Source organism: Balaenoptera borealis (assembly GCF_965194805.1).
Source record: "Balaenoptera borealis genome assembly, chromosome: 11".
Classification (NCBI taxonomy): Eukaryota; Metazoa; Chordata; class Mammalia; order Artiodactyla; family Balaenopteridae; genus Balaenoptera; species Balaenoptera borealis.
The window spans coordinates 49,706,625-49,732,528 of record NC_138868.1 but is presented as its reverse complement, the minus strand read 5'-3'; the positions used below and the strand labels follow the sequence as shown (position 1 = coordinate 49,732,528).

Here is a 25,904-nt window from a genome sequence, read left to right as displayed (position 1 = left end):
AACAAGAGCCTAACTGAGGGATCAAGGTACCAGGAGTGATGGTGTGGTACAGGCACAGGAAGGCACACAGCTCAGCAGGGCAGACTTTATTAGTGATATCAGTACAGCAGAGGTGCCCATGGAGCAAAGGGAAGGGGACCCATGCCGGGACCAGTCCCCTCCTTCTGCCCGGGCAGGACCCTACGAAAATGGGGCCTGGCCTAGACCAGTTCCTCCTGCTCCACCTGAAACGTGGCGATGGAGAGCCCGGGGCTGGCCTTGCTTCCTGCTCCTCTTCTCATCAACCCAGTATTGTCACTTCCTTGCAGGATTAGATCTCCCTCCCCAGCCCCTAGGCAGGGAACCCCAGCTACTGGGGAGGGGCAGCTCTGGGGGGGGCCTGAAGTCTAAGAATAACCTGTAGGGCCCCTCCCTGCCCCATGCCCTTGAATTCCCTGGGGCCCAACGCAAGCAGGTGGAGGGAGTACTGAGGGCTTCAGGGGGTGTGGGCCCCCAGCCGTTTGGGCTTAAGGGAGCCCCACAGCGACTGAACGCCCCTGCGGACGGTCCACCCTACGCGCCGGGCGACAGACTCAGCTGGGGGTGCCGGGAGGCAGGAGGTGGAGGCCTGGGAGCGGGCATCCAGACACTTCTGGTAGCGGAGCTGCAGAGAGGCGGGAGGGGCGGTCACGCTCCAGCCTGCCCCGTGTGGGCCGGGTGCCACCGCTCCACCACCCTACCCGCTTACCATGCACGCAGCCTGCACGGCCTCTGAGAGGCTGGCAGCATTGGGCTCGCACCAGAACATGTGGCAGCAGAAGGAGGCTGGGCCGGCAGCCATGATGAATGCAAACGTGTGGACATCTCTGCCCACGGCCAGGAAAGACAGGAAGCGCACGCGGCACTCCCCCAGCACTGCCTCCGTCTGCGGGGAGGGGAGCCAGTTGGAAAGGAATAGCCCGCCCCTCTTACACTGGGTGCGTCCATCTTACTGACGGCCCTTCCCCTCATTCCCGGTCTCCCCTCCGTGGCAAGGCCCCTCCATAACCTTCTCCACCCAGGTCTTTACCTGCTGGTGCAAGATGGTGAGGGTGGCAGGGGCCACACTGACGTGACTTGGGGTCCACTGCTCACGGCTACTGGAGGACAGGACCGATTCCAGGGCCCCATTTATCACATCTACCCCTGAAAGATAAGGACATGAACATGGCACTGCCGGTGGTGGAGAGAGGATACCCCCGCTCTACACTAGACTTTCCAGCTCTGCCCAGTCAAGCCCAGGGCCTTTGCTCCATCCCCACTTCACTAGCCTACAGCCCTGGGTGATGCTGTATCCCTTCCTTGGTCCTCTCCTCCTTGGCTTCAGTGACTGGCACTTTTCTCGCCTCTTCCATCTTGAATCCTAAGCTTGGTTTGCTTCACTGACTCTCTTTCTCCAGCCTCCTAAGCAGACTGACCCCCCAAATCTCTATCCTCTCCATATCTTGCTCTCCACATTCAGACATTCCAGGGCTTCACACCACAAGCACTTCCAGATCAGCCCCTGTAGGCCAGCCCTATCCAATCCTCAAGATCCAACCTTCATTTTTGTTTTAAAGATTTCCATTTGAGGAATGTTTACTCTTGTGTCATACCGTGCTAAGTCATTACAGTGTACTACGTCATTTACAATCTCACAATAGATCCCTTTATCTCCATTTTATAGATAAGGAAACTGAAGCTGAGAGAAACCAGGTAATAAACCTTAGGTCACACTAAGAAATGGGGATCTGAAGGCAAGCAGTCTGATTCCAGAGCCTGGGTTCTTAACCAGGCCTTTCCCCTGCCCCTTGCCTATAGTCCTAGTTTCAGAACCAGAGTGCTGTCAAAATCTTAGTTGTACTCAGTAATTTCTGTGACTTGCTCAAAAGCCGAGGAACCCAAGGTTCCTGGCTTTTAGATCAATCAACTTTCCCTTGTAACCATATCTCCTCTACTTCAAACTGCTGTTAAACATCTCCACCCATGCATCCCACTTTTGCTTGTACTCAGCAGAGAACCAAGGCAGGAGCACACTGGCATGGCGGGGCACGGGTTCTGTTCCCTGCACTGCTCGTGAGCTGGCTGTGTCATCTGGGTACCATCGCAGTGAAGAAGTTAGAGTGACCGATGCCAATGCAAAAGCACACACCTCTGTGGTCTGCTCTTGGGCCCTCTTGCCCCTTTCAGTGCCTCTGGGCTCCCACTAGGAGCAGAACACGTGGACCCTTTGAGGGCAGAAAACAGATCTTCCTCGAAAATTCTCCCTCATCTTGGCCTTGCTCGTCTTACCTCTGGCTGGATCAAAGCCAAACTCCTCTCCTAAGCATGAGGTCCTCCAAAAACTGGCCTCATCCGATCTGTCAAGCTTCATATTTTACTGCTCCCTGAGCTTCAAACGATTTATGTAGCATTATTAACATCTAATCTTGGCGAATGCCCAGCTAGGCAGATGGGGAATACAAAGTAAGAGAAGAGGATGCCCTTGAGAGACAGACTGTAACTGAGGGAAAAGCCTCTGTCTAGAGGGCCCTTCCCCTCTTGACTGTCTGCGAAACTCCCAATTCTCACGCTTCAGAGTTCACCCAGGGCCCACCTGGGAGGCCTTCCCTGCTGCAGGGCAGAGAGGGTGTTGCTGGGACAACTTTCAGCACACCTTGTCACTGCTGGGAAACCTTTCTCCACACTGGGCTGTGGCCATCTCAAGGACAGAAGCCAAGTTTAATTCATGTCTGTGTCCCCAGTCCTAGCACAGGGCTTATCTACTGAAGGAATTCCAGATGCTTGAGCAAGTCACCCTCAAGGCAATGTGGGCAAATGCACCCAAACTGGTATAACCAAGCAACCCAGGAGCCACAGAAGGCTGACAACACAGGCAGGAGTGGGTGGGCCAGGGCAGCCTGCAGAGGGCTCAGGTGTGAATGACACTGATGCCAGTCAACGGAAAAGCTCAAAGATCATGAGTGTAGACCAGACATCAAAGTCAAACTGCTTAATAAGCAGATGGAGCTGTGGAGGTGGCACCTGGCCCCAGGATGGGGAGAAGCAGCATGCAGGTGGGGAAAGCAGTGGAACTAGGTGGCCTGGAAAAAGTCTATTTGGTAACAGCTCAGGACTGAAACCTACACCCTGACCCCAGCCCCAAGCTCCCAATCCCCCTTATCCTTATTTTTTTTCCATCTCAGTTGTAGCCTTCTAACATACTATATAATTTACTTCTTTTATCTATCCTGAATAGAATGGCAGCTACTTGAAGGCAGGCATCTTGGTCAGTTTTGCTCATTAACATATACCAAGAACCTAGAGTAGTGCCTGGCACAAATCAGGCACCAATAGTCATTTGTTAATGAATGAGTGATTAATGAGTGAATATTGCAGCTTCAGGAGGGACCAATGTTAAACTCATGGAGGTTAAAAAGGGAGCATAAATAAAGCATGAAGTGGGACTTCCCTGGTGGTACAGTGGTTAAGAATCCGCCCGCCAATGCAGGGGACACAGTTCGATCCCTGGTCCGGGAAGATCCCACATGCCGCGGAGCAACTAAGCCCGTGCACCACAACTACTGAGCCTGCACTCTAGAGCCCGCGAGCCACAACTACTGAGCCCACGCACCACAACTACTGAAGCCCGCGCGCCTAGAGCCCGTGCTCCACAACGAAGAGTAGACCCCGCTCTCCGCAGCTAGAGAAAGCCCGCGTGCAGCAACGAAGACCCAATGCAGCCAAAAATAAATTTAAAAAAATAAATAAATTTATAAAAAAAACAAAAATAAAGCATGAAGTGAGTTTAGGGACTACAGTGTGAAAGCCGTGGCTTCAACAGAGCAGACCCACTGAGCTGATGGACAGCAGAGGGGCCGTCAAGGGCTACAGACAGTTGCTTTAATGTGGTGAGAACTTATGTGAGTGGCAGGTGGATAGGGGAGTAGGGTAGTAACTGGAAGAGGCGTGAAGTTGAGGGTGAGTGGGAGGAGGAAACTAGCGCAAAGGGGAAGGGCTCAGCCACGCCTCCTTCCTGCTCCCCCAGCAGGATTTTCTCGCCTGCAGCTTCACATCTGTGGCAGTGCCACGGAATCCAATCCACTCCTCTCTGCAAACCCAGGCCTTCCTTCAAACCCCAGCTAAATCCCCCCCCCGTCTCTAAGAAGGTTCCCTCACTGAATGTAAGGTGCTGGTCATTAGTCAGCATGGTTTGAGGGGAAGAGCAGAGAACTGAAGATGACCAGGGTTAGTAATGTCCTTGGTCTGCCATCTCCTGGGCTATGTCATTTGAGGCATTCTTTCATTTGTGTGTTTGTTTATCCATTTACCCAACACTGTCGAGTTCTTCCTAAGCGTCTTTTGACATGACACCCAACCATTTCTTAAAGCCGTCTCTTTTTTTTCCCTCTGACCTCGCTCCTCCACTGTCCATTAAATGTTGGAGGGGCTCACCGCCAGGCCTAGGCTCGTTTGCCTTCTCGCAGTGGCCGCCCACTTTCCGGGCTCGATCTTCTTCACACTCGTGGCTTTCAGTACCTCTCTAACCAGTGATGCCCACATTTGTATCTCCAGCCCAGACCCCTCCTCCGTGAATCCAGATGCCAATTTGAGTTTGCCGCTCACCTTCCTGAAGGCATATCAAACTCAGCATGCCTGAAAATTGAACTCAAATCTCCAAACCAAAATTGGCCTCTTCCAATGCTTACTACCTTTAGAGAATGGCACCACTATCCGGTTAGCTCCAAACGCCAGGAAGCCAGGGGTCAGCGTTAGTGCCTCTGTCCCTCACCCCGCATCCAACCAATCACCAAGGCCTGCTGACTTTACTTGTCTAATCATCTCTTGAATCCACACACTCCTCTGCAGCCCCAGCACAGTCCAAGATGTTCTCATTACTGGCCACAACTACTGCAAGATCCTCCTGGGTTCCCCACGTCCCCCTCCACCTGCTGAGCAGCTTCTCCACTGGTATAGCCAAGGTGAGCGTTACAAAACTCAAATGATTACGCCTAGTGCGCTCCAGAAAAATCCTCTTATAACTCCCTGCCGCTCTTAGGTTGAAGAACAAATCACTAACATGGCCTATGAGGTCCCGCAGGGTCTGACTGCCGCCGAGCTCCCAGCCTCATCTGGCACCGCTGGCCTTCTCTCAATGCCTTTGAAGTACCAAGGTGCCTCCCATGATGGGTCCTCACACTGTGCACTCTGTCTGGAGTGATCTTTCCCACTTTACTCCTGTCTCCATTCCACTTGGCCACATTAGATCCTACTCATTTTTTAAACCTCAGTTCAAATGTCACTTTCTCAAGTCCTTTCGGACTCCCTACACTAAATGAGGCTCCTCTGTTACACAGTTTCATAGCGTCTTGCTACTTTCTTTCAGCGAATGACTCAACTTGTAATTTTACATTTATCTGTGTGATTATTTGATTTATTCCTCTTTTTTTCTACTGTAATCTCCTGTAACCTCCATGAAAGCAGGGCTGTGGCCATTGTTCTCCCAGGACCTGGTACATGGTAGGCTTCATAGGTATTTGCTAAGTGAATGAACAAGTGAATAACAGGTACTGTAAAAGCATCAGAAATATAAGAGTGGACCTAATAGTCTCTACCCTCGGTTTCTTTATCTATAAAATGGGTATCATCATAATCCCAACCTCACAGGATCCTCAAGAATTAAATGACATATAAGGGAGTACTTTACAAACAATAAAGCACATTGACAAATATGCTCACTGCTTCCTCTCTAGATGCTCACAGCCCATACCAAACCCAGCTCCCGGCTGCTCCAGCGTTTCCAGTCATCGAAGACCTGCCTCCCAACCTAACCAAAGCTTTTCTGTGGGATTCAGGAGTGGGTCTCCCTATATGCCTGGTTCACTGGTTCACAGTGAGTGAAGGCAGGGTACGGAGTGCAGCTGGGACAGAAGTCCAGGAGGTGGGATGCATTTTGAAGGGCAGGGAGACATCAGCATGAGGAAGGTCTGGTAGAAGGGGCACTGGGAGGCAGAGGGTGGGAGCAGAGTTTTGGGATCAAGGAGGTGGTCCCTGCGTGAAAAAGGACACACATACCAACAGGTTTAGCAACAGGCACATTCCCCAGGTAATAGACTTGGAACTTTTGTACCAACTCATTCTTAGGCGCTGGGAATTCCACTGCGGGGGAAAAAAGAAGAGGATCAATCATAGTGGCAGATCTTGCTCACTCCCAGTCCCCACCACCAGGGTATAAGCTGGACATTCACCCAGCCAAGGCCCTACCTCCACCCCCTCCCCCTGCCTCCCTTTAACCAAAGTCCCTCCACTTATTTGACTCAAAGAATTGAGTCTCCATTTTTCTATCACTCTGTCCAGTAGCTCGTGCCTCTTCTTGGGTCACCCCACCTTTGCCAACAAAGCTGAGACAGACCTGGCAGGGTTGTGACACTGACCTTGGAAAGGGACATCCACAAGTTTAGAGTGGTCCAGAGAGAGTCCATTTACCAAGCAGCGGGCATTGCGCCGTTCGGCCATGATCTGCGGAAGGGGAAAGGGGAAGGCAAAGAGCGAGGGAGGGTGTGTTAGGCTTCACAGCCCTGGAGCCCCCCACCCCAACTCAGTGACCCCACCCACATCCTTGTAGAGCAAAGGTGGCAGCTAGTCCAGGGTGCGAAGGGGGCCGTGCCTTAGAGCAGATCTCATGCAGGCTGGTGGCGATGTTCTTGGCAGGTGCCTCACAGCGAAACACGTGGCACTTGAGCATCTGGGTCAGCTTATCGCGAGCCACGTAGGCAAAGTCCCTGTTGGGGGGAGGGGCACCTCAGCGGCTCCCAGTGCCTTCCAGTGCTGAGCCTCGTTCCCACCCCACCCACGCCCTCCCCATCCATCGCAGCTCCTCCAGGCCTCTGCCCTCGGGATGGGGTCCTGCGGGCGCTGCCTTCTGGCCGGAGGGTAGACAGGCAAGCATGCCGAGGTCGAGGAGAATGGGCGAGCACAGCGGGCAGGAAGGGGCAGGGCAGAATAGGGGAACTTGGGTGCTTCATGGCATCTGGTCCAGGTGTGGGAAGAGGAACGGTCAAGGCAAATTAGGCATAGTACCTCTCTCTGGGTCCGGCAGCACAAGAGAGGCAAAGAGCAGAGTTAGGGAGGAGGGCCCCACTCTGACTGCCCCCACCCAGGATCCCTGGCCCTGCTCCCACCTTCCGCTGTCCCGCCCGACGCCCCACACGCGAATGCTGACGATGGGCTGGGCGTGCAGCAGGGCCTGACTGTGCGGCTCCACCAGCTTTAGCGTCTCATCCTCCAGCTGTAGCAGCAGATCCTTTCCCTGCAGGCCCAGGAAGCAGACGCTCAGCGGTGCCCCAGCTGGGAAGGTGGCTGATCTTTGCCACTTCCAGCTTGAGGGAGGGCGAGCCACAGCCCAAGGGCCCTTGCTTTGGTGTCGGACCAGCCACCCTGCAGCCTCACTCTAGTAAAGGTCACACCCATCATCTCTAACAACGAGACTCCTTTTATCATCCGCATCGCCGTTGGACAACCATCTCCCAAGGTCCCAACGTGGAGTCACACGTCCATCTCACGGGCTGTCACCTGGTGGGTGTTCACCTCCCTCCCCAGCCCTTGTGGCGGCAGCTGGGCTCTCGCAGCTCTCACAGTTCCCTTCACTTCTCCGTTGCCCGGCCACCCTGCCAGCTCAGGCCCTCACCTCCCCCCAGCCCCCAGACATGGGGTCGTGCAGATTGTTTTTGTGGTAGGAGAGCTGACGGATGCAATTGTTGACTGCCACGCTGCTGCGGCCAGGGGCCAGCTCCTCCTCCGTCATCTCCACCCAGCCAAGGGAGCGCACGGCGAAACACTGCCAGACACAAAACAGGGGGTGGGAGATAGAGGCTCTGAGCTAAAATCGGAAGAGCCCCCAGCCCAGGACGCAAGGAGGTTTGCTGAGACCAGAGGAGTTCCTGACTCAGAACACGGCGGGTGGGAGGGTATAAGACTAAGAGGTTCTACAAACAGGATATAGTTGCAGGAGGGGTGCTGGTCTCAGAGGAGACCCCTGCCAGTCAAGGAAGCATCTGAGCCAAGCCTGGAACGGCCCCCTGCCAGGCCACAGGACTGGTTGGTTGAGTTAAAAACTGAAGTGCCTTCCGCTCAGACACAGGGGTCTGTGCTGAGACTTCAAGAGCTCAGGACCTGGGAAGCTGTACTGAGACCAGAGAGGCCTGCAGAACATGACCCAAGGGGCATTCCTGTACACGGGGGGGCCCAACGTGGGAACGGGCATTGGTCCTGAACAAACCTTGATCCCTGGGTTGGCATTCCGTGGGGGCAGCTTCTCCTCCTCTTGGGGCAACGGCTCTGGGCTGGAGGCAGATGGTAACACTTGGTACAGGCCCCCAAACGGGGAGCTGTCCCAAGGTCCCTTCCAGACAGACCCAGCCCACTGTCAGCCCACTGTGTCATGCCTTCCCACTTACCTGAGGCTCTGAGCTGGGAAAGGCAACGTCCCCTCCTCAGGGTCCTTCAGTCCCAAATCCATTGGGGCCTCCTCGCTGGGCTCATCCTTGGGAAGGGGAGAGAGGAATCAGGACCGAAATGATGCCCCTTCTCCAGCTCCTCCACTGTGAAGGAGGTCCCCTCACTCACCTTCCAAAATTCTCCATCCTCGAAGCCTTCTCCATGCGCGAAGCCGGTCCAGGTGAGCTAGGAGGGGTGGGAGCCAGGGGTGGGTGGCTCATCTAGCAACAGCAGCGCCACCCTCCCCCCTGGTCAAAACCATCAGGCCCGCGAGCCTCACCTGGGACTCCTCTCGGGGGCTGCTCCCCTGTGACGGGGAGGCCTGGCCCGGGGGCTCCCACTGAGTGGTCCCTGTTGGGATGTGCCAGTAGTAGGTCCCTGAGGTGTCCTGGACCCTCATCCATCCAGCTGGCAGGTCGGAATCCGTCTCGAAGGCGTTCGGGTTCCAAAAGGAATCTGCCAGGTGGGGGGTCTTGGTGAGGGTCTGCCCACCCAACAAACAAATCGTGGGTGCTATGGCCAGTCCCCTCCCAAGACCCCACGGTGGAGGAAGGGCGGGGGAAGGGCTCCAGCACAAGGTTCCTGCTTCCTCCTAGAGCCTGAAGTCTGGACTCACAGCATGGGGGGCCCCCAGCATGAGACGTGACTCAGGTCTCCTCCTGGGCTCTGCGCCTGGCTAATATAGCCACACAGAGGGAAGGAGGGAGGCAGAGAAGGGAGGGAGGTTGAGTGACCCCAAATGACCTCCTGTCATACATATCCGGATCACAGGTGCACACACTTAGCAGCTCCTGCACACACAGGTGCGCACAGACATAAAACATATACAAGCCCTACTACACACCTGTGCAACCACCACAACCCCAAGGGTGTGTACACACAGGAGACACCTGCACAGACAGCAGGTACTGCATACAGGTGCACGCGCAAGTGCAGGGGCGGACACACACACACCAACTCCAGCCATCCACTAATGCGGCCACCATACACGGAGGAGTGCGCACATACAGCGATAGAGTCCAGCCCCTGCTACACGTGTGTGCAGAGACCACACCCACAACGACCCCCAAAACATGTGTGGGTACCACACAGACAGTGAATGCACATTCAGACACACAACATGTGTCAACCTCTGCCACATGTGTGCAGATACCGCAGACACCCACAACCTAACCCTTGCCACACACGAATGCAGGCAAACATTTCATGCACATGCACACACACCACGCACCTGTGACACGGCCCCTCCTCCCCCGGCAGAGCCACGCCACTCCAGCCCTGCAGCCCAGCTGAGGCCTCCACCACTTCTGTGCTCCCTGCCAGCCCCGCCCCACATCATGCCCGGGCCCGTGCTGCCCCTCACCTGGGCTGCTGTCCTGCAGGACGATGGCCAGGAAGAAGTCCTGGGAGAACATGGCGCTTGTTCCCAGCCCCTCCTGCCTCCACCCTCCCTCCTCACAGCCCCTCCAGCCCAGCCAGCTGGGCTCACAGCCTGGTGCTGGGCTGCAGAGAAAAGCTCATCCCGCCCCCTTCTCACCAGGGCAGAGCGCCTGCCAGGCAAGATCCTCCCCCGCCTGGAGCTCACTAGGGAGGGGCCAGGACCACCAGGGAAGGGGACCCCATTGGGGTGGGGATGTGGGGTAGGGCTCATGAGACCCCAGCCTTCCCTGCTCACATCTCTTCTTTCTAATCCTGCATCCCCTCCCCCAATCCTGAATCTCCATCCCACCCCAAAGCGGTCACCTCAGTGCCACAGTCAAGCCCAGTCTTAGGGACACCAGGAGGCTCAGCCCTTCGGGAATACCCCAGCTACCTGGGGCCCTGCAAAGCCTAGAGCTCTCAGTACAAACAGGGTGTGGCTTCAAGGTTCCCAGGGATCCCTCCCCTGCCCAGAACCTGCCCAGCAGTTCAAGCGGAGAGTGGGCTTCAGGGGCTGGGCCCCAGCAAGCTTGAGGCCGGGCTTGGGGCTTCCCAGCACCAACCCCCCTCACCTGCCAGGGCCCAGCTAGGCTGCAGCATCTCCTCGGCAACCGCAGCACCAGGACCGGCTGGGAGCGCCCAGACTGCTGACGTGCTTCCCGTTACCAGGGAAACCAGAAATCCTGACTGGTCCAAGAGGCAGCACTGAGGGACAGGCAGTCCCCAGACCCAGGCTGCTGGGCAAACAGGCACGGAGGGCTGGGCGTGGGCGTGGTTACACCAAGGTGGATGCATACCTGACGTGAGAGTCACTGGGGCGAGGTGCCTCGCTGCCCTCAGCTTCCAGATGAGGTGGGCCCACAGAGGACGGGCTCTTCTTGCCCATCCAGCCTCTAGGTACCCATTACTGCCTCTTTCCCCCTTACCTCCCCTCCCCTCAGGCCCTAGGGAATTAGAATGCCCGCTTTTCCCCAGAGACCCTCCATCGTCTTCAGGGCTCTCCCGCCAAACCTTCCAGGAACCCCACACCCAGGGCAGTCGTGCCCCCTAGAGCCACACCTTTCTTCCTGAAGGGCCACAGACCCCTTGAATCTGCGGACCAGTTCACCATCTTCTGACTGAGTCACACACACCAATCCATCTGCCATCCCTGTCAGCCTGCACCTTCCTGCTTCAAAGAGCTTCATCCTTCCGATCTGTCCTGGAGGGGCCGCTCTCCCCCCTTGACCATCTGGGAGGCCCTTCTGGAGCTTGGCGCGTCTCCCTCCAAGCACAGCCCCACCCCGGCCTTTGCTTCCACAAGCACGCATTTATTCAGGAATGTACACTTTCACTCCTGCACCAATTCATTCAGGCGCTCCTCCACGCACTCAGAGGTTCATGTATCATTCATTTACCCACGCCTGCCTCCCAGGCTAAGCCAGACGTAGTCATTTGCTCAGGAGTCAGGAATGCTCTCCTTTCCCCACCCCCACGCACACCCGTGGTCCAGACTACTAGTATCTTCTACCTGGGTCAATGCAGCAGCCTCATGAACGGTCTCCCTCTTCCTGTTTAGTCTCCTCCAATCTGAGCTTCATGCTACACCCCAAATGATTGTTCCAAAATGCTAACCTTCTCTCCAGTTGAATAATTGTTTTCTCCTTGACCTCAGGATAGAACCCAAATTCCTCTACAAGGTTTGTTTGCTGTTATGAGCCCCTAATCACCTGCCTCTCAGCCTTACCTCTGACCACCCTCCATACCTCTGGTCTCTCTCTCCCTGCCTGGGACACGCCCCTTATCCTCCCTGAGCCCAGTCTCCCTCCCCTCAATCTTCACCTGGCACCAGCCACTCCTCCTTCCAGCATCAGTGTAAAGGTCGCTTCTCAAAACTGACCCACCCCCTCTCCCCGACCCTGCACACAGGCAGGGTGTGTGATATCCCTCCTGCACCTCCCCCACCCCAGGGCCCAAACTACCTGTCTACTTCTGTCTCCACCCTAGACTGTGAGCGCCCTGAGGGCAGGAACATCTGTCCCCCGCAGTATGTATTCTTAGCATTTAGGACAAGGCCTGGCACTGAGTATGAACCCAACACAGGTAGGAATGTTCATTCATTCATCATTCATCATTTGGTCGTCATTCATTCATTCATATACTTATGCATGCAATCAACAACTTTGTGGAGATCCTAGGGTGGGAAGGAGAAAATAATGTTTGCTCAATTCTACCACATTCCTACAGGAGCCCAGACCTCCTCTGTGGCCTTCCTGGTCATAGCAACACAGTTACAAAAGAGGCAGTGACGCAGCCCCTTCTGCTACCCTCAATTAACACAGCCTCCAGCAGAGCTTGATCCTTGCCCATCCTCTCGCCACACCAGCTCCCTTGCTGAGGTCACTGCCCGCACCCAGCATACCCTTCCCAGCTCTTCAGCAGTTCTGCCCTCCCACTCCCAGAAAGCTCATAGGAGCGGCCACTACAGTGACCATTCAGGGGCCCCAGAGCAGCCAGGCTCTCCATTATTTGGCCCCAGATTCACACCCCCTAAGGCAGAGGTTGCAAATAAGCAACCTGCAGTCTGATGTAAACCTCAGATAGATTTTGTTTGGCCTGCATGGTGCTTTTTTAAAAAACAGACTTGGTCGCTAACGTTTAGAAATTGGGATGTTTCACATCGATATCTAGTTTTCAGTTTCCCTTGAAAAGTTACACGAAGTGGCTCCACTGAGACTACATTTCCCCCCACCTAACCCTATAAATAACCAGCTGGAGTGGAGTAGTAGCTGTTCCCTGCAAAAGGGATCCAGGCGATGACCACTGACGGCCGCTAACATCCCCCTAAAGACAGGCAATCAGACTTTGTCTTTGGTAGAATTACTCAATACCACCCGTGAAGTGTTCTTACAAAAACAAAACACAAAAAAACCTCGAATCTGAATCTGATCAAGGCTCTAGAATTCACTGCCAATTTACAGGAAATACAGGGGAAGAGGAACATGTTCAACACCGCACAGGGAGGGTCTGCAAATCCAGACCACGGAAAGCCCAGGGCAAACAACACAGTGGCTTCAATTAAAACAACAACAACAACAAAACTGCGAGCAAAGATAGAGAGATGGAGGAATAATGCATAGATCAAAAGAAACCTTGACATATCGACTCTCAAAAGGTCTGTTCCTATTTGGATATTGATGCAGTGAATCAAAACTTTTTAAAAAGAGTGGGGAGGACATTTATCAGACAACTGGGAAATGTAAACATTGACTGGATATTCGATGATATTAAGGAATTATTGCTAAATTTCCATAGGCATGATATTGATATTGTGGATTTTTTTTCAAAAGAGTTTTATCTTTCAGAAAGGCATGAATGAGTGGGGACTTCCCTGGTGGTCCAGCGGTTAAGACTCCGAGCTTCCACTGCAGGGGGCGTGGGTTCGATCCCTGGTTGGGGAACTAAGATCTCGCATGCCTCATGGTGCAGCCAAAAAAAAAGCATGAGTAAACATTTATGGATATTTGCTTCAAAATAACCTAGGCTGGGGCCCAGGAGTAGGTGGGGGTATAGATGCAGCAAGGTCAGCCACGTGTTGATAATTGTTGAAACTGGGTCATGGGTAAATCAGGCTCATTGTTCTATTATTTTTGTATATGTCTGAAAATGTCCATAGTAAGTTCTTTGAAAGGGGATGACATGCTGCCCTGGGCTCATCTGAACTGCATGCTCCCTGCAAAGGTCCCCCAGTTTAGGGTCTGGGTAAGGTGCCTGCTGCCTGGTGTGGGAGGAGTCTTTCCTTACACTAATATCCAGCCCAGGCTTGTGGCCGCAGCCCATTATCTCTGCTCTTTGCTCCTCAGCTCTGTCTGCATCTCTATGTGACACTAGCAAATGCAGAGACTCAACTTATTTAAATGGGACACATTTAATGGTCAATCCTTGGAGTCCTAATATCTATCCCCCCAACCCCAACAGAGCATATGTTTATTCTTCCTTTGTTTCCTAACTTTTAGTCAATATCTTATTCCTGACTAAACAGTACTCTTGCAACATCCAGTGCAGTGCTCTGCACACAATACCCCAGTCTTTCCAAATAGACCTCTGTGGGGAGGAGCTGCCTCTTAGAAACAGCCCGGAGTGCACCTGGGCTCATCGTGCTGTAGGCATCGGTGACAGCATAAGGGCCAAGAGCTCGGGTTTGCACTTGCACTTGGTTTAGATCTCAGTTCTCCTGTGATCTCAGACTGTCTGTGACCCTGGGAAAGGACTAAACCTCTCCAGGCCTCTTTTTTGTCACCTGTAGTATGGGCATAATTATGGTATCTACCTCACGTTATAGTGAGGATTCCATACGATAATGCTGAGCACAGAGCCAGTACCTGGTAAGTGCCTCATAAACAGACCCCTAGTCCGTCATCCATCGGGAGTGTGGGATGGATGGGTCTATCAACTTGTTCAAGCACTCTCTGAATGCAGGGACCATTTCCTTCAGGAAAACCTGGGCATGGCCTGCTGAGGACTGAGGACACAGGCTCTGGGACTCACGCCCAGGCTGACCCTCTGTAATGGAGGGACCCACCCTCTGCCCTCCTGCCCTCCCACATTCCCCATATCAAGCTCCACAAGGTACCTGTGTCCTCCGGGGAGCCATAGGAGGGGCTGCCCTGGGATAAGGTGGCCCAGCTCGAGTCCTCGTCACTGGCTGCGCTGTTCCGCATGCCAAACAGGAGGCTGGCACTCTTGCTATGCTCTCGGGGGCCGTCTGCAAGGGCCTGGGGCCCGGGGGGCATCTCCGCACTCTCCAGGGGCTCCGGCAGCCCTGGGGGAGAAGACAAGTCCTCCTCCTCCTCTTCCTCCTCTTCCTCGTCGTCCTCCTCGGCCTCACCTGCCGCCTTCTCCTCTCCCTCATCTGGGCCCTGCTCTCGGGTGCTGATGATCAGGCCGGGTCCTCGGAGCCCTCTGTTGGCCGCGTTATGGGCGGAGAGCTCCAGCTCAGAGTACAGGTGCATCAGGCCTTTGGGGCCCAAGGGTGCCATCTCGGGCTCCTGGCTGGCTTCCTCGGCCAGGGTCAAGGTCACGTTGCGATTCTGGTCACGGTGGGCTGTGGCGGCCCGCCGGAGCTGGTTCTGGCCCTCCTTTAGCCACTTGGCATTGGCGGGGCCTGGCTCGGGCCCACCCCCCTCCCCCATGGCGCTGCGCAGGTCCTTGGGTCCCACGGCCGTGGCCTGCAGCTTGGCGTTGAGCAGCTGGTTGTGGGCAGCGTGCAGGGGCAGGGGCAGGCTCAGCGCGGGGCCTCCGTGGCTGTTGGCATTAATGGCCGACTGGCTCAGGGATGATGGAACAGACATGGCCTTGGCAGATCCTGCGGGCGGGGAGGGGAGACCACGTTGAGCCTCCAGGTCAGGATAGCAGCACCCCTGCTTCTGTCCCAGGCCTGTGCCCTGCACCTCCTCATCTCCCTACACTCAGCAGGCCAGCACACACCGTTGTGTCCGCTGAGCTATTTTCCCAGGAGAAATAACTGGGCTCGACTTCTGTCCGCCATCACCACCACCACCGGCTCAAACCCCACCCCCACTGACCGGGCCCAGGCCCGCAGTCCACCCCATCCCCAAATCCCCAGCCCTGAGTTTGCTGGGATAGCAGAGCCAGCCCCTGCTTTGCCCTCACTCCCAACTGCAGAGACGCCACACAATGGCTCTCTGTGCATCCCCACCCCCAGCTCACCCAACTGGGGCTTGCTGTGCCAGGGGCACAGCTGGTGAGGGACTGGCTCGTGTGTTCTGGACACTGGACACTGCCTGCCCCCTTCCTCCTGCCACACCGCTATGCACAGCCCCACCACTGTGAGCTCCCCACGCTCTGCTCCTATCATCATAAATCGCTGGGTCCAGTCAGCCCCCAAGCCCACCCCATCCTAGGGACCATGAGGACAAGAGAGAATGAGCATAGACCAAGCCCTCAAGGGCAAGGTCCTGGGAAGGCAGGACATAAAGGAAGGGCCTTCAGCTCCAATTTGTGGTTCCTTTGACCAGTTGAAGCAACATTTTGGTGACTGTTTCTATAAAGTATCTCACCTTGGGTACCAATTCCTCTTCCAGCCCCTATAATGCCCCATGCCTGGGTCACTGCAGGAGCCTTTGATCTGGACCCTCCAGCCCTTCAGGTCTTTGCCCAAATGTCACCTTTTCAGTGAGGCCTTCCCTGAATACCCTTTGTAAATCTGTAGGCCACCGTGCCCCCTCCCAGCAATCCCCAAACTCTCCCCAGCACCCAACACCATCTGACAAGCTAATTTATTATTTACTTTGTTTAATGATTGCCTGCTCATGACTCTAATTTCAGTTCCATGGTGGTGAGGATTTTGTCTTTCTTGTTTTTTTTTCTTCAATGTAGTATGCCTAGGGCTTAGCACAGCGCTGACACAGAGCAAGAACTCAATAAATATTTGTTGAATCAGTGTATGAATTTACCCTCCCATCTGCCCCAGGCCCCATTTAGCATCTCCTCTGCCAGTTTCAGAAAACATACTCTGGTCATGTTACTATGTCTCAACCATTGCTCATGATGCCCCAACCAAACCCCACCTGCCCTTCAGGTAAGGGGTTCTCCTGTCCCACAGTGAAAGCCCACCAGTCCTATCCCCTCGGACCCCCTCCTGCATCCTCAGAAGCGCTTCGTGGATCACCTTCTCCTCCTATCAGCCAAGCCCATCACCCTAAAGATTGATCTCACCCTCAAAGCCCCATTCCACCCTCCGCATCTCCCTGACCTTCTGCTGCTAGGCTTCTCTCCTTCCCTGACCCCCACTATAATGTGCTCACTCCCTGGACCCTCCCTGGCCACCCCCTCACAGTTTATTTTCCCTGACCAACCATTATCCGACTGTCTCTCCGCCTGACCCTCTTAGACACTATCCTCCCCTCCCTGATACCCTCACTCAGAGCTCTGTCTTCCTACTTGACCTCCCCTCAACACGCAACTCTCCCCTACGGACGGCCCCCCAGGCACACCTTCCCCTCAGACTCCCGCTGCACAGTCCTTTCTCCTCAGTTTCTTACCTGAGCACTCTCCACCTGCCTGTGTGCCCTGAGTTCTTTCTCTCCTTGAACCCACGGCCCCAGTGCTCTCTGTCTCCACAGCGCGGCTCTCAGCCCTGAGCACAGACTGCACGGACGTGTTTAGGCTGTCCCACAAGGCTCTGCCGTCTCTCGGGTGCAGTGCCGGGTCCTGGGGCAGGAGCCGTAGCTCGCCTTTCCATCACTCCTAGCCCCCCAGACCCTAGCACAATGCTATGCACACATCTGTGAAATAAATGTGAGAAGGTCCCCGTCCACGTGTCTGCCTCACATGTAACTACCTGCTGATCTGCTCGGTATGGCTCCACCTCGGCAATGAGAAAGCTCATGGCCACCGGCATAAATGAGAAAGACAGACGGCTCTGTTTCTACCCAGAACCACAGTAATCTTCCAGAAATGGAAACCAGATTGTGTCACTCTCCAGCTCAAAACATTAGATGGCTCAAGACTGCCTTTAGGATAATGTCTGTACTCGTTAGCAGATCACCAAGAGCCTCCTTGAGCCAATCCCTATGACCTCTCGGGCCCCCTCCCCATCCTGTCTCCTTCCCACCTTACACTCCAGCCACAGGAAGTATGGTGGATTCTAGAACATGTCACACTCACACGGCCCTGGCTCTTTGTTTACACTGATCTCTCGGCTTGGAATGCTGTCTCCCCTTATGAGGACCTCGGCTCATGTTTCACTACTTGGCTCAGCGGTCAAAGCTCCTAAGCAGTAAGTCTTTTCTGTTCAGTCCCCTATCCCCATCCTCACGTGCCCATTCCCTCCTTGGCTCACCATACCCAGTACTGCATTCTGTCCGAACATCTGAGACCCTGTCTCATGCAACTTCGCACCCCATTACCAAAGAGAGTGTGCTGTGCGTCTGCACAGAGTGGGCCCCTGGTCGGGATGGAGAGGTGAGAGGAACAGGAACTAGCAAGCTCAGAACTAATTGGGAACAGACACTGAGACAGGCTCGTGTGGCCTCATGGGCTGCGGATGGGAGTGTCAGGGAGGGTGCTGGAGAATGATGCAGGGTCCCTGAGAAGGAAGTAGGATGGGGTCCTGGACAGGTGAGGCCTGAGATCTAGGGAAAAAGGGAGGGAGGGAGCTAGCTTAAACCGATATCCTAGCTCAAAGGCTGTTCCTTTGAGTGGCAGCTCCATGAGTTTCAGGAGATGGAAGACCCCGTGACTCTGTCACGCTCAGAGCATCGTAGGGGTGCCGGGCCCTTCTCTGAAGCAGGAGTGTATGGCGCCAGGTTTCTCAGTGCTCAGGCCAGGACCAACCTCCTCCGCATTTGGAAGTGTGGTCTGGGAAGGGCAAATGCCCCGTGAGGCTGGGACAGTGAAGAAGCAGGGTGACTTCAGGGCAGGCCTGCCCATCTGGTCACGGGGGCAGAAAGCACCGGGGGAGGGAAGGGGGAAGTTCTGCTGTGTGAAGAGTGCTAAAGCCTGAGCGCCTAGCCCAAAGCAGTGCGGTCTCCTTCACCTCACTTTCTAAGGTCAAAGGATGACCAGCTGCCCAATACCTTCAAGAAGGGGCACAACCTAACCTCTCCCCTCTCACTGGTGCTACCCATACCTGGAGCCTCTCAAAGGATGGAAAGAGCCAAATGGATTCTGGCTCAAGGCAGGGAGCTGGGCGGAGCCCTCAGGGGAGGAGCTAAAAGAGTGGCCACTAAGCCTGAAGGGGCTGATAGGAGACCACACGGGTAGACAGGTGAGGCCTGCTCAAGGTCAATGGTCTTCTAACCTGACCACTTACTATACGCCAGGCACTGTGCTGGGCATGGGGGGAGACTGATGAATAATAAAGAAATGACTCTTCCCCGAAGGAGCTCACAGTCTAGCAGGGAAACAGTCACTGAACAACTCATTACAATGCAGTGTAATGGCAGTATCTAGCACTCTAAGCCCTCCCTATTTGTTGAATAAGTGATTGACTATTTTGATGGGGAAAGAACAGGGCACTATAGGAGCCCTAGGCTTACTTTGACTGAGACATTGGCGAAGACCTGCCTGAGACAAGAATACAATTCTCCTTGGACCACTCCCTTCACCATCCCTCCCTCTCAGAGGATGACCCCCAACCCCCAACGCCCTCCCAGTTCACGGAGGAAATGGCAGCCATCAGCCAGAGAACATCCTCAAACCTACAAACTTACTGACTCAGCACCTACCCTTTTCTCTCCTTTTTCCTAAAACCAGTTGCTTCACCTGTCATTTAAATCCTGCCTTTCGTGCCTTTCCAGGAATTGTATGCCACTGTTAATCCATTTTTTTCTTCTACCTAATCAACCGCTCCTCAGTGGGATCCACTATCTCCCAACTTAAACACAGAATCTTTCTTGACCTGACATTCTTCCAGCGCCACTTGCTACTCTCTTTTCTCCCCCACACCCGCAAACTTCTTGAAAGAGCTGTCTTTACTCATGGTTGCCGTATCCGCACCTAGGTCTCACTCTTCAACTCTTCCCAGTCCCGCTTTCACTCTCAACATGCCTCAGTAACAGCTCCTACCAAGGTCAACATGACCCCTGTGTCATTTAATCCAACAGACACTTGGAGTCCTCGTCCTGGTTGTCCTCTCAGCAGCATCTGACACCATGGGCCTCTCATCCAGCTTTCATCCATGGCTTCCACACACTACATCTCCTGGTTTTCTTCCTACACTCTAGTTACTGCCTGGTGGTTTCTTACACTCCTTTGCTGGCTCTTCATCCTCTGCCAGCCGTTACACGCTGGAGTTTCTCACAGCTTGTTCTTATGCCCTTTTCTCTTTCTCACCCGATATTCGACACAGGTATTCATTCATGCCCATAGCTTCAGTTGCCCCCTACAAATTGATGCTTTCCAAAAGTACACCTTCATTTCAGACCTCTCATCTGAGCTCCAGACACACACATTCAACTTTCTGCTCAACATCTCCACTTGGCTGTCTCAAAGGCCTCTCAAACCAACATATCCACTCCTTTCAGGATCTTGGCTCATGGAATGACATGACCAGCAGTTCTTTTCTGTAAACCAGAAGTAGCAATACCATTCTTGACACCACCTTCTCCCTCACTCCCCACATTCAATCCATCCCCAAGTACTGACGATTTTCTATCCAAGAAAGACTTTTGGACTTGTCAACTCTCTGCATCCACTACCGTCAACAGTCCACACCAATGGCAAAGACTTTAAGATCAAAATTCTTAACATGCCCTACATTGTCCGGCTCAGCCTTCCTCTCCAGCTTTGGCGCTCTGCTGTCCAGCATCACTGGCCTTCTTTTGATTCCTCAAAGACATCATGCTCTCTCTTTCCATAAGGTATCTGCACGTGATTCCCCCTCTGCCTGGACCCTCCTTCCCCTACCCTCTCAGTCTAATTCCTTTGCCTCTTAGGTCAAATGTCATGTTCTCAGAGACGCCTTCCTTGACCCTCTCTCCCCACCTCCTAGTCCAGTTTAGTTGGTGCTCTTGTGTGTTCTCAAGGCACCATTCACCTTTCCCTTCATGGTATTTATTACATTCGTAATTTTATTCTTATCTGATTTTCCCCTTAGACTGTCAGCTCCATGGGGACAAGGACACAGTCTATTTTGCTCGTAATTATATATTCAGTGCCTGACAGTACCTGGTATATATTAGATGCTCAAAGTATACTTGTTGAATGAATAAATGATCAGATAGTTTTGTTTTGTTTTTTAAGGAAAACACTACGTTAGAGTATTAAGAGGAGGTAGACAAGAGGGTATGTTATCAGAGCAATCAAGGAAAAAAGGGGGTGTGAGGCCTAGATTAAGTTTGGCAGCAGTGGGTGAGATGGAGTGAAATGAATGGATTTGTAAAATAGGTAGTGGATGTAACAGAACTTGGTGACTTAAGATGTACAGAGTGAGAGAGAGAGAGAGATTAATCTAGAATGTTGCGCAGGATTCCAGCTTGGGTAGCTGATTGGAAAGTATCCATTTCTGAGAGTTGAAGGAGGAACAGATTTGAAAGAAGGGATAGAGAGGGAACATAGGAAAGATAATACAGCTTGGGATCAGTAAGTCTGGAATTCCTGCTGGATTTCCAAGGGGATGTCATGAGGCCAGTTGGATATTGCGTCTGGAGTTCAGGAAAGAGATCTGGGCAAGATGTATAAATCCTAGAATCATATATATATATATAATCCTATATATATATATATATATATATATGAAATTTGAAGCCTTGAGAGTGAATAAAGGACCCGAGGAGAAAGTGCAGAATGAGAGAAGATAGCCCAGGAAAGAACCAAGAGCCTCACCAGCATCTAAAGAGAGGGGAAGGAGGTAGCAAATGAGATTGAGAGGGAGCAGACAATGCTGCAGGAAAATGTTTCAAGGAGAGCTGACACACACCACCAATACTAGAAAATGGAAAGGGGATAATAGGAAAGTGTCCATTGGAGTTGGCCACATGGACGTCTCCAGTGACCTTGGCTTGAGCAGTTTCCGTGGGTGCCAGAGACAGAAGACCGAGTGAAGTGAATGAATGGGAAGTGAGGAAATAATACGTCAAGTGTAGACGAGGTTCTGGCTTTAAGGAGTGGAGAGAGCTGGGACTCTGAGGTACTGGGAAAGCAAGAAACGCACAGGCAGATTCAATAGGTTCGAAATAGCCTCTGAATTGGCAGTGGGAAAACTGCTCCTAATGGGTGTTCCTGCCAATGCTAGGCCTCCTGGCCGAGGGGGGACACAGCCGGCCCCAGGGCACACCCCTCGGTCGCCGAGGGCAACAGGATGCGGCTTCACAGATTCCAGGCCTGGGACCCTGCAGGAACCCGTGCAGCCTCTGAGCTTACCTCACCACACGTCCTCTTCCCAGTCCTTGACCTCCCCTCCCCCATCCCCTAGTCCCCATCCCCCATCCCCCCACCGCCCCTCGCTTCCCTTCCCCTCTTCTCGCTCCCTATTCATCCCAGAGGGGCAGGACGTAAAGGTCGGGGAGGGGACGGTGTGAGGACCGAACTAGAGTCCGACCTTGTAAGGGGGAGAACAGGAGGGTAGTCGGAATACGCGGTGGGAGGGCCGCGCGCGGGGATGGGGCCTGGCGGGAGGACGTGGGCCGCCGCGGACTTCGGGCTGCGGGGTCCGCCGGCCACTGGGGGCCGGGATCCGACCGCCCGGGCTGGGTCCCGGCAGGGGCAGCTCCTACCTGCGCGGGGAGGCCCCAGGCCCAGGTGGCGGAGGTGGCTCAGGCTGCAGGGCTCGGGCTCCGCGGCGGCTTCTCCATCACAACATCCCCCGCCCAGGAGCGCGCGGGCCGCGGGGCCGCGCCCGGAGCAGCGGAGGCGCGCGCGGGGCAGGGGGTGGGGGAGGGGCGCCATCTTGGGCCGGGCGCGGGTCGGGGAGCTGGAGCCCCTCGGGGGCGTTACTGGTTGCAGCCGAGCGGAGAGCCCCTCCCTACGGGACCCTCGGGCCTCGATGAGTCCAGAGGCCCAAAGCCCCTCGCCGGCCGCCATCCCTGCGCCCGGGTCCCAGGGTTCCAGAGCGCTGCCCCAACCTCCGCCGACCCCCGCCCAGCCCGGCACCGCCCTCCACCACGAGGCCTTGGACTCACCCTGCGCGGCCCACTGGGCCCTGGCCCCGCACCCCGGCGGGGCGACTCACCGAGGGGTTGGAGCGGGAGCGGCTGTGGCAGTGCCAGGGCCGCGGCCGCGCGGGGAGGGGCTCCGCGGAGGCAGCCTGCTCCGCTCTTGCGGCAACACTCCGTGACGTCCTGGTGGAGGAGCGATGAGGGCACAGCGTTGATGATAATAATAGCTCTTATTTAGTGGCCGCTTACACGGTGCCAGGCTCTGTGTTAAACCCGTTATATGCATTCGTCCTCACATCAGCCCTGTGAAGTCGCCACTATGATCATCCTCAGTTTTCAGAGGCAGATGCTGAGGTTCAGAAAGGCAAAGCGACTTGCCTGCAGTCACAGGTAAGTGAGGGAAACTAACTGGAACCCAGATGTTTCTTAACACCCTACCACTGCTGCTGAACATGAAACTCTGACACCAAGGCCTTGCACATGTGAAGAATGAATCGCTCCCTGGTGGAAATTCACAGGAGGGAAGGAAGAAGGGGGAATGTGGATGAAAAGTGTGAAGGAAGGAATGATGGGGCCCAATATTGCACAGACTCCCTGGATAGTGAGATAGTTCCCAGTGGTCAGGTCAGCGGCACAGAGGCTGTCAAAGATAGTGAGGGGGAATATTACCATCTAGAAACCCTCTCCTGGCTCATTCCTCTAAGGCAGACGTTTTAATTTATTGTAACTAGTAAGTACTGAGCAACTGACTCAAGATGCCCTCAAGGTACCTAAAACTAAAAATGTCCAAATCTAAATTCATTGTTTCATCCCCTTTATTGGCCTTCTAAGAAGTTTCACTGGGGTGAAAAAGAACCCTCCCCAGTGCATGTGTGCATGAACACAAACACACACACACACTCACACACACACACACACACACACACACACACACACGACTGGATGCAGCTCCACTTTATCCATCCCAGTGAGTGGCACCACCATCTACTGCTTGCCTAAGCCAGAAGCCTCAAGATCATCTCTGACTACACTTTCACTTGATTTGAGGTGAATATAAATGTTTTAACTTTTTGTTATGGAAAATTTCAAATATATATAACAGAAGGAGACAGAACAGTATAATGAACCCTCATATACCCATCATTCAGCTTCAAAAATTATCAACTCCTGGACAAGAATTTATTATGAATTGACAAACTTCTATGATATATGAACCATGTACCAAGTCCCAAGCTAAGTCCTAGGGACCCAAAGATGAATCAGATTTGAGTGTCACCCAACCTGGAGGGTATAACATATGACCTTTGTCCTTGAAAGATGAGTAGGAGTTACCCAGAGGAAGAAAGGTGTCCTCATTCATTTGATCATTCTCTCTCAACAAATCATTATCATGTGGGAGGCACTGTCCTTGGTGCTAGGAACTTGTAAAGAAACAAGATTGAGTACTTGCCCTCAGGGAGCTTGAATAACAGGGGGAAGAGATATTAAACATATGATTAGAAATGTGATGAGTATTTTGAAGATGTACATGATGCTATGTGAATGGACTAAATTTGGTCTGGGAAGGTTTGGGAAGGCTTTCATATGGAAGGGCACTTATGTGAAGGGAAGGGGTGAAGGAGATAGAGGTTATCCAAAAGAAGAGAAAATGATTCCAAGTCAAAGGGGAAGTACAATAATGGGTGGCCAGTATGGGTGTGGAGAAGAATGGCATAAGGTGAGGTGGAAAGGTGGACAGGTGCCAAATCAAGGAGGGCCTTGTATGTTAGGCTTAGGGTTTTGGACTTCATTTTAAGGGCAATGGACAATCAACATAGAGTTTGAGGCAGGGGAGGGGCATGTTCACCCTTGCATTTTAGATCACTTCTGGCTGCTAAGTGGAGGATAGATAGGAGGAGAGCAAAACTGGCAAGGTGGAGACCAGTTAGAAAGCAATTGATATAGTCTAGGTAGGAGATGACTATAGTGGTGGGAGTAGGGATGGAAAAAATTGCATAGGTTTAATAAATGTTCAGGAGGCAGAATTCACAAAAACTGGTGATCAATTGATTGACTGGCTATGGTAGTATAAAGGAAAGGATGACTTCCAGATTTCTGCTTGAGCAAATGAAAAGAATCCAGAAATATCACTCATTTTAAAAAAAGCCCACCAGAATACTTGTCTTGCCAATCCCATTGAACAGAATGGCTTCAATATCCAGGAAAGTCTCTTCAGGTAATCAGAGGTTCACAGATAGGATGGTGAGGATGGGGAGAGGAGTCTAATTAGCTAAGATGAAAAAAGTAAAGTGTACAGTTCACACACAGTGCAGTTTGACCCCCACACCATCTTCCTGAATCCCTGATCTCCTAGGTCTGCAAAGCCTCCTGATCAGTGGGGAGTCAACCTGTACCCTTCACCCATCCCTTCTCTATTGTATCACATCCCCCTTCTGATGCTTTCTAGAGCAACCAATAGCCTATGAGCCACCTCAGATGCTATGTGTGGTTTTGACCAATGTGGGTCCCTCTGAGGCAGCAAACTTTTAAAATTATTACCTTGGACCTATCAGGAAAAACTTGAATTAGAAGCAAATCCATCCAGAGTCATTTACCAAGAGTACTGGCTTTATGCTATTTGGTTTGATAGATCAGCCTGGTGGACAGCTGCTTTACCAGGCACTTGGCACCCAAATCACCTGTAGGGAAGAATAGAGCTTACAACTCAATTAGCAGCAAAGACACTTTTGGAGCAAATGCAGCCTTTTCTACCACTACATGTAAATATTGCTTTGATATTGTAATTTTTATTGTAGTTGATCCAATAAACCCTCTTTCTTCAGGGTGGTTGTTATCATTTGGGAAGTCCATAAGGAGTAGAATCTTCCTACATATTATATCGCAATGGAATTCATAAATCAGTTGCTAGTCCTGGCAAGGATTTCCTCAACACCCTTCTTCAACAGGATTGTTCTAATACATTCCCAGGAAGAGCATATAGGGTGAGAAAAGAAAAGGAGGGAGGATTGAACATTTGGCAAGCCAGCAGAGGAAAAGAAGGCGAAGAGGAAAGATGAGAAGAAACAGAGAGTAAGAGACGATCAGGAGAGAGTAATGTCATAGAGAAAATCCAAGGGAGGAAAGACTCAAGGAGGAAGACATGGTCCACAGCATCAAATGCAACAAAGATTTCCAACAAGGTCAAGGCAAAAATGTATCCTTTGAGTTTGGCAACATGGAGGTCATGTATCCCCATGATATGATCTAAATCAGCAGAAAATGGAAGCAGAAGCCACAATGCAATGAATTGAGCAAATGAAAATGAGGAAGTAAGATAAGTAAGTGCAGATCCCCCTTTTGAGAAAGTTGGGAGAAAGGATAGACAGTAGCTGAAAAGTGATATAAAGTTAAAGACTCTGGTTTTGTCTTTTTTTT

The 25,904-nt window shown here is 53.0% G+C and overlaps 1 protein-coding gene across 4 annotated transcripts; it reads right to left on the bottom strand.

Annotated features, from left to right (window-relative positions):
• Window positions 1-71: 71 nt before the first annotated feature.
• APBB1 (amyloid beta precursor protein binding family B member 1) lies at window positions 72-22,681 on the bottom strand. 4 transcript variants are annotated; one of them, XM_082340318.1, is made up of 14 exons: window positions 22,565-22,681; window positions 14,504-15,235; window positions 8,753-8,928; window positions 8,602-8,658; window positions 8,433-8,518; window positions 8,255-8,318; window positions 7,664-7,813; window positions 7,158-7,285; window positions 6,644-6,758; window positions 6,411-6,495; window positions 6,052-6,135; window positions 1,049-1,164; window positions 728-904; window positions 72-643 (listed from the first exon to the last, which is right to left on the bottom strand). In XM_082340318.1, exons 2-14 carry the CDS (start codon window positions 15,219-15,221, stop codon window positions 476-478), a joined length of 2,124 nt encoding a protein of 707 aa, XP_082196444.1. In that variant the 5' UTR covers window positions 15,222-15,235; window positions 22,565-22,681; the 3' UTR covers window positions 72-475. The 4 variants fall into 4 exon arrangements, with proteins under 4 accessions (XP_082196444.1, XP_082196443.1, XP_082196442.1 ...); XM_082340317.1 differs by having other exon boundaries at window positions 22,515-22,653; XM_082340316.1 differs by lacking the exon at window positions 22,565-22,681 and adding an exon at window positions 22,110-22,267.
• Window positions 22,682-25,904: the final 3,223 nt, after the last annotated feature.

Coding starts and splice junctions, on each gene's coding strand:
- APBB1 (XM_082340318.1), bottom strand. CDS start 15,221: ATGTCTGTTCCATCATCCCTGAGCCAGTCGGCCATTAATGCCAACAGC. Junction 6,496..6,643: donor TGCATGAGATCTGCTCTAAG/GCACGGCCCCCT, acceptor CCCCTTCCGCAG/ATCATGGCCGAACGGCGCAA. Junction 905..1,048: donor TCACCATCTTGCACCAGCAG/GTAAAGACCTGG, acceptor CCCTCCCCGCAG/ACGGAGGCAGTGCTGGGGGA.